At 35.6% G+C, this 13,202-nt stretch overlaps 1 protein-coding gene across 5 annotated transcripts in view; it reads left to right on the forward strand.

The window, feature by feature from the left end:
* The window catches only part of TMTC3 (transmembrane O-mannosyltransferase targeting cadherins 3), a 70,650-nt gene that overhangs the window by 24,827 nt on the left and 32,621 nt on the right, over positions 1–13,202 (forward strand). For all 5 annotated transcript variants that reach the window (XM_077111543.1, XM_077111547.1, XM_077111546.1 and 2 more), the window contains one exon: positions 1,220–1,319. In XM_077111543.1, coding sequence (XP_076967658.1) covers positions 1,220–1,319 — 100 coding nt within the window. The remainder of the gene's footprint in view (positions 1–1,219; positions 1,320–13,202) is intronic.

Raw genomic sequence — 13,202 nt, forward strand, 5'->3', positions numbered from 1 at the left:
CACAGTGACCTGTACAAACCAACAAGATCTCACATCCTATTCTAAATAACATGTAATTAGGGTGTTTGAATATACTGACCATACAAATTAAATTAGATAACGCACTGCACAAAATTGTGTACCAAATAAACATCTCTCCCTTTGGTCTCACAGAAGTTATATTTAAATTTTCATAAGTTTCCTTTTAACCATTTATAACTACATAAATCAGTGCTGTTAATTACATTCAAAATGTTGTGCTACCGTCATCACCATCCATTACCCCAAATAGAAACTCTGTTCAGTTTAAGCATTTATTCCCTGTTCCCTAACCCCACCCTGGCCCCTGCTAACCTGTATTCTAGTTTCTTCCTCTGAATTTGCTTATTCTCATTAGTTCATACCTTTGACATTCAATATTTGTCCGTTTGTGTCTGGCTTATTTCATTCAGCATGACATCTTACAAGCTCATCTTTGTTGCCACATGTATCAGAACTTTATTCCACTTTACAGCTGAATAATATTCCATTTGATACCTTAGTATTTTTTTGTATCCTAGAGTATAGAAGTTTGGAGTCTTATTCCTAGTTCCATCTACATTTTTTTTTGCATTTGTACAAAAAAATACAAATTCTATGTAATCACAATTGTATTCAAAAATAGAATTCTATGTGAGAATCCCGTTATTGCACCACCATTTGTTGAATTTTTGTTTGTTTGTTTTGCTTATTTGTTTCGGGGGAATTGCATGGACCGGGAATTGAATCTGGGTCTTCCGCGTGGCAGGTGAGCATTCTGCCACTGAACTGCCCTTGCACCCCCAATACCTTTGTATTTTAAGGAAATTTCTAAGACAGACTTAGCGCTTTTATTAAAATGTTAAGAACCATGCTAGATATTGTACTATTGTTAGATATTACCTTTGGGAGAAGCAAGGTACTCTGTTATATTTTTGTAAGTTCCTGTGAGTCTATAATTATTTCAAAATAAATTTTAGAAGAATTAGTGAAAGAACTGTTACGAATGGTCACTGTGATAAGTAAATTTACATTCATGAGCTATATACAAATTCACCACATGAGGGCACTCAGAGAATGTATAAGAAGCAGAAATGGGCAATTGAAAAGTTAATGGCAATTTAATTTCTATTTGAAGTGCTGTTGCTATTATATATATATAGTGAGTTTTTCAGTTGTTTTTCATTAATTTGAACTCCCCTGTCCCCTTTTGCCTTTCTAGGTAACAGGTGTTGTGGGAAGAGCAGAACTTTTGTCATCTATCTTTTTTCTAGCTGCATTTTTGTCATATACGAAATCAAAAGGACCAGATAATTCCATAGGTAAATGCCTGATAATTTTTTCTATAACTATAAAATTTGATCAAATAATTTTTATGTATTCCAGGTGCCTCTTAAATATATGTCACACTTGAAATTTACCTTTATATATCATTCTACTTTAGCATGTATGGAAATGTGAAAGTATACAACATTGTCAGTATTAAAAAATCTTTCTTCGTGTAGTTGAAATTTTATCATAAACTAATAATAGCATCTGTGTGATCTAATTTTAAAGATTAAATTATCCAAGAATATGGAAGTTTGGAGTCTTATTCCTAGTTCCATCTACTGTTATTTGTAAATGATACAGCTACCAATACTTCAGTTACCTTTAACTAGAGTATAATTTTTATCATGTATAGATGATAGTTCAGCTGCTTATTGAGACCCAACCATATCACCTTTTCTGGAAAGTGCTTTGTCTATATTAGTTCAGTGCTAATGAAGTCTGGCATTATTTGGTGAAAAAACATTATAGTCAGTAGGATTTTTTAGAAAGCAAGCACAAGGGGAGTGAAAGTGACTTCAAATAATGGCCTTAACCTGTTTGTTTGCTCTTAAAGTTCAACTTTAAGAATAGCTTTTTTCTAAATGCCTAGGGAATTTTCTCACTGCAGTCCCAAGGTACAGATGATAAGTACCAGTAGCCTAATTTGGTATTTGTGGAAAGTAAGGTTTAAGTTATAAATAATAGTGCCCGCCCATCCAAAAAAAAGAAAGAAAAAAGATATAAATAATATAGTAAAGACCAAATAGGTTTTTGTCTTCTAGCTTTAAGTTTTTAATGAGTCGGTTTGCTTCCTTCTCCTGTGCATAATACCATCTTAAAACTTTTTGACTGGCAGCATAGCATAGAAGATGGGCTCTACAGTCAGACTTCAAATTCTATCTCTATCACTTATTATCTCTCTGATCTTGGGAAAATTACCTAGCTTCATTGTGCTTTATTTTCTTTATCTATAGAATGTGTATAATAATAGTCCTGGCCTTACAATGCTGTTATGAGGATTAGACAAGCTAAACATGTAGGGCACTTAAAACAGTACCTAACTCATAGTAAGCAGTATACTTGTTTCCCCTGTTATTCATCATGTAGTGAGAGATAATTCAGTAACTAATCTACAGTAGCAAATCAGTAACCTCAAGTACCCATCTAAGCAAAGCAATAATGATGAGGTTCAAAAATACCATGTGACTATAAGACCTCCATGGTTAGACTCCTGTCTACCTCTCTAACCATATTCCTGCCATTGAGTAACTTAAACTCATTAACTATGGCCAAATACACCTTACTTACTTTTCCTCAAATAGGCGATTCTCCTGCCTTTATACCTGCTACTGCCTCTGCTTGAATTTTCTTCCCCTAGGTCTTCACATGGTTGTTTCGTTTATATACTTGGTTATATAATTCACATCTCAGCTCAACACCCCCCCCCCCCCCACAGAGAAGACAGAGGAGTCTTCACTATCCACTCTAATAGACTTCCACTTTATTTATTAGATATTTTCATTCCTAATGTGTTTACTTGGTTCTTTTTAACAATTTTTTGTTCTTACCTTATACCAATGGCTTCCTGTATTTCCTTAATTATTACTTATTTTAATTTCTTGGTCTATCTTTTAAAGTAATTCTACTTTAGTCATGTATGTTATTAGGCTTTCTCTTTCATGATGGTTATGCACTTTAATAACCTAGCTTGATTTGTGAGCTTAAGCCATGTGTTCTCCTAAATTTATCAATCAGTGTTTGCTAAGGGAAAGACCAGGACCCACTACATACCCTTCCTTTGATTTTGAAAAGATGAGAGGAATTAAAATCCTTGGTAGAGAGCCTCAGGTTTCTCAGGATCCCTCCAGGTCTCTTCAAGAGAATCATCATTGGGAAGCCGCAGTCTCCTTAGGTTGTAATCTACCATCTCTGCATTTAGATGGGGAGGTATGTGAAAGTGATTGACCAATTTGTACCTTATTTATTTGTTTAAATTTACTCCTTACCCCAGGAAGATTCTGAACTGCTCTTATTTAGCCCCTGGAACGTTTGAGGTTACTGGCCACTGTAGCTACATATTTCTGCAGTAAAGAAACTGACAGTGCATGCGGGAGACCCAGGTTCAATTCCCAGTCCATGTACTTCCCCCAAAAAACAAACAAGCAAACAAGAAAATTCAACAAATGGTGCTGCAATAATGGGATTCTCACATGGAAATAATGAAATGTGATGCTGCCATACAGCATACATAAAAAAATAAAAAGAACCTGATAATGATCCACCTAAGGCAATGAGGAGAGACTAGAGCAGAGGTTAAGAAAATCTTCTTACTGTTGCCTTCTGTTTAAGATATAGTTCCTTATTAGAACATACACACACATGCTATTTAAGATAGCCTTTAATTCCTAAGGGTTACACAATTTTTTCTTTTTTCTTTCTTTTTAATATATATTCCCGGTATCCTTCTCATTTAATCTCCTAGAGTTGATTTTGGGAGAGAGAGCCAACAGGTCAACAAACTATGCTAATTCATCATCTTAACCAAAATAGAAACCCAACCATGTTGCTTTCTATGTGTCTTTATCCTATATTTCTTATATTATTCATTACTAACTTGAAAATATAAAACTTACATACTTATTGTTTATTCTTTCACAACGAAATGTTACATTCATGAGAGCAGGTAACTTTTTCTATCTCATTTTCAATCTTCACTTCTTAGAATGATTCCTGGTATTAGGTAGGTGCTGAATAAATATTAGTTGAGGAAATGAACAAGTGAATGAATGGATGTAATATATTTTAAATTCTATTGAAAGATGCTAAAACCTGCTCTGGGCCTTTTTCTATCCTCTTAATCACTTTGATACTTTGTACTCAACATGTCATAATTTTATGCTTGAGGTTAGTATTTCATTATTATCTTTGTATTCCTACTTTGTCTAATACATGTTGTCATGTGCAAAGGTATATATATTTTATTTTATTTACTGTTTTATTTGTTTGTTATATCTTTCTCCATACCCCTGCAATGTAATATATATTTAAAATAACTATTTGAATGAAAGAATGGTGGAGGTATGTATCTACACATGGTAGAATAAGTTTAGAGTCTTATATTTTTAAATTGGCTGATTACATGGTATGTGATTGGATATTAATGATTGAAATTGATTCTATACATAAGCTTTTATATATTTTAATGCAATTTTATTGAAATATATTCACATGCCATATAATCAACCAAATTGTACAGTCAGTGGTTCACAGTATCATCATATAGGTGTGCACTCATCATAACAATAGGTTTTTAAAATTTTCATTTCTTAAAAAAAAGAATAAAAGTAAGGAACACCCAAAATATCCCATACTCCCCCCCATTATTTATTCATTTGTTGTCTTTCTTTTTCTTAGTCATCTGTCCATACACTGGATAAAGGGAGTGTCAGTCACAAGGTTTTCACAATCTCACATTCACATCTTAAAAGCTCTGTAGTTGAATAACTACAGTCATCTTCAAAAATCAAGGCTATTTGATTATAGTTCAATAGTTTCAGTAATTCCCTCTAGATACTGCAATACCTCCCAGAACTGAAAAGGGGTATCTATATTCTGCATAAGAATACCCTCCAGAATGACTTCTTGACTTCTATGAAATCTCTTAACCACTGAATCTTTATTTTGCTTCATTTCTCTTCCACTTTTTGGTCATGGAGGCTTTCTCAGTCCTACGACTCCAGGGCCAGCCTCATCCCAAGAGTCATGACCCACATTGCCAGGAGATTTAAATGCCTGGGGTGGGGGTTGGAGTCATGTCCCAAGTAGAGGGGGAGATACCACATCTAAGCAACAGAAAAGATTCTCTGGAAGTGATTCTTAGGCATAATTATAAATAAGCTTAACTTCTTTGTCAGGAATAAGTTTGATTAGGACAAGCTCAAAGATCGAGGGCCTGGCCACTCAGTGATTGAGAGAATATCAGGTCTTCTCCAGGTGGCCAAGTTTAATATTTCCATCTCTTTTCCTAGTCTCTCAAGGGGACTTTGCAAGTACTTTTTTAATCTTCTGTCCAGATTACTCTGGCATCTATTGGGGCATCACACCAACCTGTACAAACCAACAAGATCTCACTACTTATTCAAGGTTCCATGAAGTTATGGTGTTCAAATGAACTAACTATACAATTTAAATTAGATAGCTTACTACAGAAAATATAAATTTTGCACCAAATACCTTTTCCTTTGGTCTCACACAGAATTAAAGTTTTAAAATATAGTCAATATCATCCTTTACCCCTTAGTCTAATTTACCTTAGTCCTACCCAAATCAGCATCATTCATCTCTCTAACTGAAGTCTGCTCACTTTTTCATTGTTTTTAACCATTATTGTATGGGGTAATATTGAATTTTGTAGCACAGAACTCTAGCTCTGAGTCTCAGATGTCACACAAATACCCAAAGTGCAGGGAATGACCAGGCTATATACAGAGTTCCGCATCTCAGAGTTTAGAAATAACAGTTACAACTCCAGAGTAGATGTGACTGCTGTAAATGCTTATAATCTTGAAAGCATAATATTTGTCTTTTCCTTCCTGGCTTATTTTGTCCACTGTAATATCCTCAGGATCATTTGCCTAGTTGTATGCCTCAAAACTTCATTCTTTCTTGCAGCTGCTCAATAGTCCATTAAATGTATATACCACAGTTCCCCCTTCCACTCCTATGTCAGTGTACCCTTGAGTTGGGGGGGGGGGGGTCAAATCTGTTGCAAAACACAAGCACTGATGTCATAGACACTAGTATGCAAATGTTCATTCCTGTCCCCACTTTCAGTTCCTCTAAGTATACATTTAACTACAGGGTTGCGGGATCATACTTCAACCCCACCCTGATTTCCTGGGGAGCCACCACACTGCCCTCCAGAGGGTCTGCACACTCTCCTTCAGTAGTGAATAGGTACATCTCTCCACATTTTCTCCAGCCCTTGTATGTCTCTGTTCATTTTTAAAGTTTTATTCACACATCATACAATCCAACTTAAGTAAAAAGTGATGGTTCCTGGTACGTCCACATAGCTGTGCTTTTACCATGACAGACCTATATGAGGACATTTCCATTTCTTCCACCAAGAATCCCATACCCCTCCCCCACTTAGTGCTATTTAGCTTTGGCATATTGGAAGCACGTTACAATGTTACTGTTAACTATAGACCCTAGTTTTCATTTTTTTCCCCATTTTTCATTTTCAATAACTTACAGTGTTGACATTTATTTGTTCTACCTCATGCAAAAACATTCCTTTATTTGTACACTGAATCATCGTTGTTCACTCTAGGCATTACTAAGTTATACTATCCCAGTCCTTATTCTTGGTCTTTCCTTCCGGTATCATACATGCCCTCAGCCCTCCTCCCTCAACCATACTTATACTCAGCTTCTTTCAGTGTACTTACAATAGCCAGTGAGGTTGAGCATCTTTTCATATGTTTTTTTCCATATATTTTTGAGTCGTTTGTATTTCTTCATCTAAAAAATGTCTGTTCATGTCTTTTGCCCATTTTTAAGTTTGGTCATTAGTCTTTTTGTTATTGAGTTGTAGAATCTCTTTGTATTTTCTGGATATTAAACCTTTATCTGATACATAGCTTCCAAATATTGTCTCCTATTGTGTAGGCTTTTTAACTTCCTGACAAAGTCCTTGGATGCACAAAAGTATTTAATTTTGAGGAAATCTCATTTTTTGCTCTCACTCTGGGTGTAAAGTCTAGGAAACCACCTCCTATCACAGGATTTATTTATAAGATATTTCCCTACACTTCTAAAAGTTGTATGGTCTTAGCTCTAATGTTTAAGTCTTTGGTCCATTTTGAGTTAATTTTTGTATAAGTTATGAGGTAGGGGTCTCTTTCATTCTTTTGAATATGGATATCCAGTTCTCCAAACACCATGTATTGAAGAGGCTGCTCTGTCCCTACTGAGTTAGATTGACAGCCTTATCAAAATCAATTGTCTGTACATGAGAAGGTCTATTTCTGAACAGTGTATCTGTCTTTATGCAGTATTATGCTGTTTTGACCACTGTAGCTTTGTAATGTGCTTCAAAGTCAGGAAGTATGAAAAACCCTACTCTGTTCCCCTTCCTCAATGTATTTCTAACTATTCAGGGCATCCTGCCTTTGCAAATGAATGGGCTTATTGATTTTCCTATTTTTGCAGAGTAAGTTGTTGGGATTTTAATTGGTATTGCATTGAATCTGTAAATCAACTGTGGTACAATTGACATCTTAACTATATTTAGTCTTCCAATCCATAATCACGGTATGCCCTTCCATTTAGGTCTTCTTTGATTTTTTTTTTTTTTTTAACAATTTCTTGTCATTTTCTGTATGTATATCTTTTGTGGCCTTATTTACATTTGTTCCTAAATATTTGATTCTTTTGGTTGCTATTGTAAATGGAATTTTTCTCTTGATTTCCTCCTCAGATTGCTCCTTACTAGTGCATAGAAACACGACTGATTTGGGGGTATTGGTCTGCCACTTTGACATACTCATTTATTAGCTCTAGTCGCTTTGCTTTAGGATTTTTGGGATTTCCAACATATAGTATCAAGTCATCTTCAGTGAAACTTGTAATTCTTCTTTTCCAATTTGGATGCCTTTTGTTTTTTTGTTGTTGTTGTTTGTTTTTTCTTGTCTGATTGCTGTAGCTAATATTTCCAGGACAGTGTTGAATAACAATACTGACAATGAGTATCCTTTCATGAAGAAAGGATGTTGAATTTGGTTAGATGTCTTTTCTGCATCAACTGAGGTGATCCTGTGGTTTTTCCACCTTGATTTATTGATGTGGTATAGCACATTAATTGATTTTCTTGTGTTGTACCAGCATTGCATACCTGAAATAAATCCCATTCGATTGGAGTATGTAATTCTTTTAATGTGCTACTAGATTCATTTGAGAATATTTTGTTGAGGATTTTTGTATCTATATTTGTTAAAGAGATTGGTCTGTGATTTTCTTTTCTTCTAGTATCTTTTCCTGGCTTTGGTATTAGGGTGTTGTTGCCTTCATAGAATGAGTTAGCTTTCTCTCCTCTTTAATTTTTTTGAAGAGTTTAAACAGGTTTGGCACTAATTCTTTCTTGAATACTTGGTATACTTCACATGTGAAGCCATCTGGTCCTGGACTTTTCTTTTTGGGGAGCTTCTTGATTGATTCAGTCTCTACCTGTGATTGGTTTGTTGATGTCATCTATTCTTGAGTCAGTGTTGCTTGTTCATGCTTTTCTGTGATGTTATCCATTTCATCTGTGTTGTCTCGTTTATTAGCATATAGTTGCTCATAATATCTTCTCATTATCTCCTTTATTTCTGTGGGGTCAACAGTTACGTCCACTCTCCCATTTGTGATTTTATTAATTTGCATTCTCTCTCTCTCTCTCTCTCTCTCTCTCTCTCTCTCTCTCTTTTTATTAGCCCAGGTAAGGGTCCATCAATTTTACTCATTTTCTCAAAGAATCAACTTCTGCTTTCATGTTCTCAATTTCATTCATTTCTTCTCTAATGTTTATTATTTCTTTCCTTCTGTTTGTTTTGGGGTTAGTTTGGTTTTTTCCCTCTAGTTCTTCCAGGTCTACAGTTAATTCCTCAATTTTTGTTCTTCTTTTTAATAAAGTCATTGAGGGTTATAATAAAATTTACCTCTCAGCACTGCCTTTGCTGCATCCCATAAGTTTTATATGTTGTGTTTTCATTTCATTTGTGTCAAGATACTGATTTCTCTTGTAATTTCTTCTTTGACCCATTAATTATTTAAGAATGTGTTCTTTAGCCACCATATTTTGTGACTTTTCAGCTTTGTACCTGTTATGTTGTCTTTTAATTCCCTGAAACCTTGCCTATATTTTTCCATTCTTTTCCTCATCAGTTTTGTTGTATGTAGATTTCAGATGTCTTATCCTCTAGCTCACTGATTCTCTCTTCTGCCTCTTCAAATCTGTTGTTTTAAGTTTCCATTGCATTTTCACCTCTTCTTTTGTGCCTTTCATTCCCATAAGGTCTGCCGTTTTTTGTTTTTTTTTTCAAGCTTTTGAGTTCTTCCTTATGGTTGCCCAGTGTCTTGTTTATAGCCTTCATCACTTTTCCCATACCATCCCTCAACTCATTGACTTGATTTTTGACTTGATTTAGTGTGTTTGATTGAATGTTAATTAATTGTTTCAACTGTATCTCATTTAAAGTATTAGTTTGTTCCTTTGACTGGGCCATATCTTTATTTTCCCCTATTATGACTCATAAGTTTTTGTTGGTGTCTCAAGTAATTTCCTTGATTAGTTTTTTCTGGAGGTTGTTTATACTCTTTTACTTAGGGGTTGGCTTTAATCTCTATTTTTTGGCGTTCAGTTCAACTTATTCTAGACCTCTAGCTTAGCATCTATTTAATTATTTAGAAATTTTCAGCTCTTCTTTTTCTGAGTTTTGCCTTGTCCAGACAGAACCTTATTTTTCTTTTCAGCCTAGTCTCCCCAGGTATCATCAGCCCCCTTAAGATTTCCCCAGCCCCCTTCAGATCAAGATAAGCCATGGTGTCAGGAGGAGGGTGTAATCAGCATTAAGTTTCCCTGGGGATGAGATCCATTATTATTAGCGATTCTTGTGATGCCTTTAAACTCTGGCCTTTATTATCCTTCCCAACACATGGTGTTTGTTAGCCTGCAACTCTTGGAGTGAAGTAGTGTGGTACCTTTAATTCTGAGCCACCCTGTAGCTGCTAGGGGTGTGGTTAAGACAAACTGATGTAGAAGGTGGGTTTAGGGTTAGATCCCTTGGATCTGCATTCTCTGATTGAGGGCCACCACTTGAGCTGGGCCTGCCTCCCTTTTGTCCTGGGGAAGATAAATCCTTTAGGAAATTAACTCCTTCACTTAATTTGTTAATTTGACTCTCAGACCTATCTTAATTTCTCCCTTGCTTGGGTCAGAACTGACAATTGTAAATGCCTGAGGCTTTCTTTAATGTGCTACTTAAAATACTTTTTCTTTTTTTTTTTTTAAATCCCTTTCAGAGTCTGTCCCCAGCCTCCAAGGTTTACCTTTCAGGAGCTGGAGATGGTACCTGACTCTTTGTGCCTTGGGCTACAGCCCTTTCCTAGTATTCTGGGTTGGACACACTCCCAAAGTCTTGGTTTTTGTTTTTGCCCACCCCCCCACCCCACCCCTCACCCCACCCCCTCCAGTTAGCTCCACCTCCTGTCTACCTGGAGAAACCTCAGGATTCCTTCCGGCTACTTGCTATTAGCTTATCTGTGTTTGGAGCTTGCATTCAGTAAACCAGACTTGTTAATTAAAAACCAGGGCTTGGCTGGTTTTAATTAACAAGTTCCCTTCCCTCTAGCAGAAGCCTCCTCTTTTTCCCTGTGAGAAGTATTTCCCGCTGAGCCTGCTCTGCCAGTGGTAGAGGGGTGCCAGCCTCTGGTTTTGGGGGGCTTTACTCACAGTTTAGTGGTGTGATCCCAGCCTTTCTACCTCTTGCAGGCCGGTGTATATGTGTCCGGTCATGAATGTCCCCCAAACAGTGTGCCAGACAGTTCCTGGCTGTTTACTAGCTGCTTTAGATGACAAACTAAATTCCACACATCCCTACACCACCATCTAACCCCTCTTCTATATTGTTTTTAAGATTGGTTAGTTTAGATAATTTGGCAATAGTTATTTGTTTTGTACAGAATCACATGCTAACATCAGCCACAGTCACCAACAGGTTAGGAAACTGAAATGACTATTTCAGTAAGTCTTCACCTTTGTTAGAGCTGTTATTCACTGAGTGTGAATCCAGGCTTACAGAACACAAATGTTTGCATTCTCTTTCTTGGAGTGGAAATATAAATAAATGAGTGAGGAGCTCTAAATTTAATGTAGAGGAATGAAGTTAAAGTCATGGTATGCTCTTTACTGTGAATAACATTTTTTAAAACCTCCAAAATTCTTAAAGATGATTATATATGTCCTCTTATCCCATAGTGGATAATAATGTGGAATAATGTATGCTTAACTGTTTATGTGAACTGTTTAATATATTTTTAAAGTACCTGGTTTTCAGGGCCATTACTTCTCACTGTTTTGACCCATTCAGTCATTATTTATATCTTTCATTAGCTAAGCTTGTTTCCACTCTTACTCCTTTTTCATATCTCCCCCTTTCTCAATTTTTTTCTGTGTCCTTTATGTCTTTCAAGGTTCAGCCTATTTTATGCGTAATCATCTACTGTTTCTGTCCTCTATGGATTTTTGTGTTGAGTTTAGCACTATCATACAGCCCTTGATATAAACTCTTATATATAAAAAAAGTATTGATGGTTTGAACCTAATTAGAGTTTTTTCTTTTTAAGTAAGGAGTACCATTATACTTAAATCCCCAACAGTATTTTTTGGTTTCCATTTCCTTTTTATAATTTTCATCAGTTGAGTACTTTAAAATTAAAAACAATTAAAAATAAGGATGAGTTTCTATATTAAGCCAAGTGACAGAACAAAATGTATTAGATTCATGAATTATGTCATTATTTACACTTGGATTTCTTTAATCAGTTTTGTGAGTTTTTGCTTTGGTTAATGTTCTTAATGAGTAAGTCATTAAGAGTGCAATGATATTACCATATAGTTTGTTTGTTTGTTTGCGTGGGCAGCCACTGGAAATCAAACCGGTCTCTGGCATGGCAGGCGAGAACTCTGCCACTGAGTCACCATTGCCCATCCCCATATGGGTTATTTTAAATTGGAAAAATCTTGAAGGTAATATTTCCTAATAAGAAAAGTAGAGTTCAGAAAAGTTGTAGTAAGTCATGAAGCAAGTTAGTAATTCCAGAATTAATTCACAGTTCATTGATCTTAAATCACATTAGTAAACATTTACTTAAAGTTGATGAAGTAGGTTTTCCATTCAAATAGAACTTGTGAATGTTCTATTAGGAATCTTTTAACATTAGTATTGATTTCAGTGCTTTTTTTTTTGGCATGAACAGGCACCAAAAATCAAACCTAGGTCTCTGGCATGGCAGGCGAGAATTCTGCCACTGAGCCACTGTCACTCCACCTGACATTAGTTTTTAAAATCCTTTTTTGTAAGAATGATACTCCACTTTGCTGTATAGTTTTAAATTTCAAATTTTACAGAGACCATCAGGAGATAGAAATAGAGTAAGATAGTCAGTAATTGGAGCTGAAGGGATACAGACTGTGCAACAGGACTGGATACAAAAACTCAGAAATGGACAGCACAATACTACCTAACTGTAATGTAATTATGTTAAAACACTGAATGAAGCTGCATGTGAGAATGATAGAGGGAGGAGGGCTGGGGACATAAGTGAAATCAGAAAGAAAGATAGATGTTAAAGATCGAGATGATATAATCTAGGAATGCCTAGAGTGTATAATAATAGTGAAATGTACAATGTACAAATTTTAAAAATGTTTTTGCATGAGGAAGAACAAAGGAATGTCATTATTGCAGGGTGTTGAAAATAGATGATAATTAATACTTTAAAATGTCACCTTATGTGTGAGACTAAAGCAAAAAGTTTATTTGTTACAAAATTTAGATTTTGACTAGAGCATTTCCTAATATAACTCATGTAGATAGTTTGATTGAATGTCATAAGTACTTGGAATCTCAGGTAGGACATGAGATTTTGTTGGTTTGTCCAGAGTGATCCCCCAATGAATCCCAGAGTGATTTGATCAGTGACTGGAAAAGTATTTGCAAGCCCCCTTCGGGGAATGGTGAAAGTGGAGAAAAATTCAACTTCCCCAAGTTGAATTCTTGATATTCTCACAAGCAGTGTGGACAACCAAAGCTGTAGGCTGAGCCCCCAGTCTTGGGGTTTGTTCACAT

The sequence above is a fragment of the Tamandua tetradactyla genome, chromosome 7, assembly GCF_023851605.1.
Source record: "Tamandua tetradactyla isolate mTamTet1 chromosome 7, mTamTet1.pri, whole genome shotgun sequence".
NCBI lineage: Eukaryota > Metazoa > Chordata > Mammalia > Pilosa > Myrmecophagidae > Tamandua > Tamandua tetradactyla.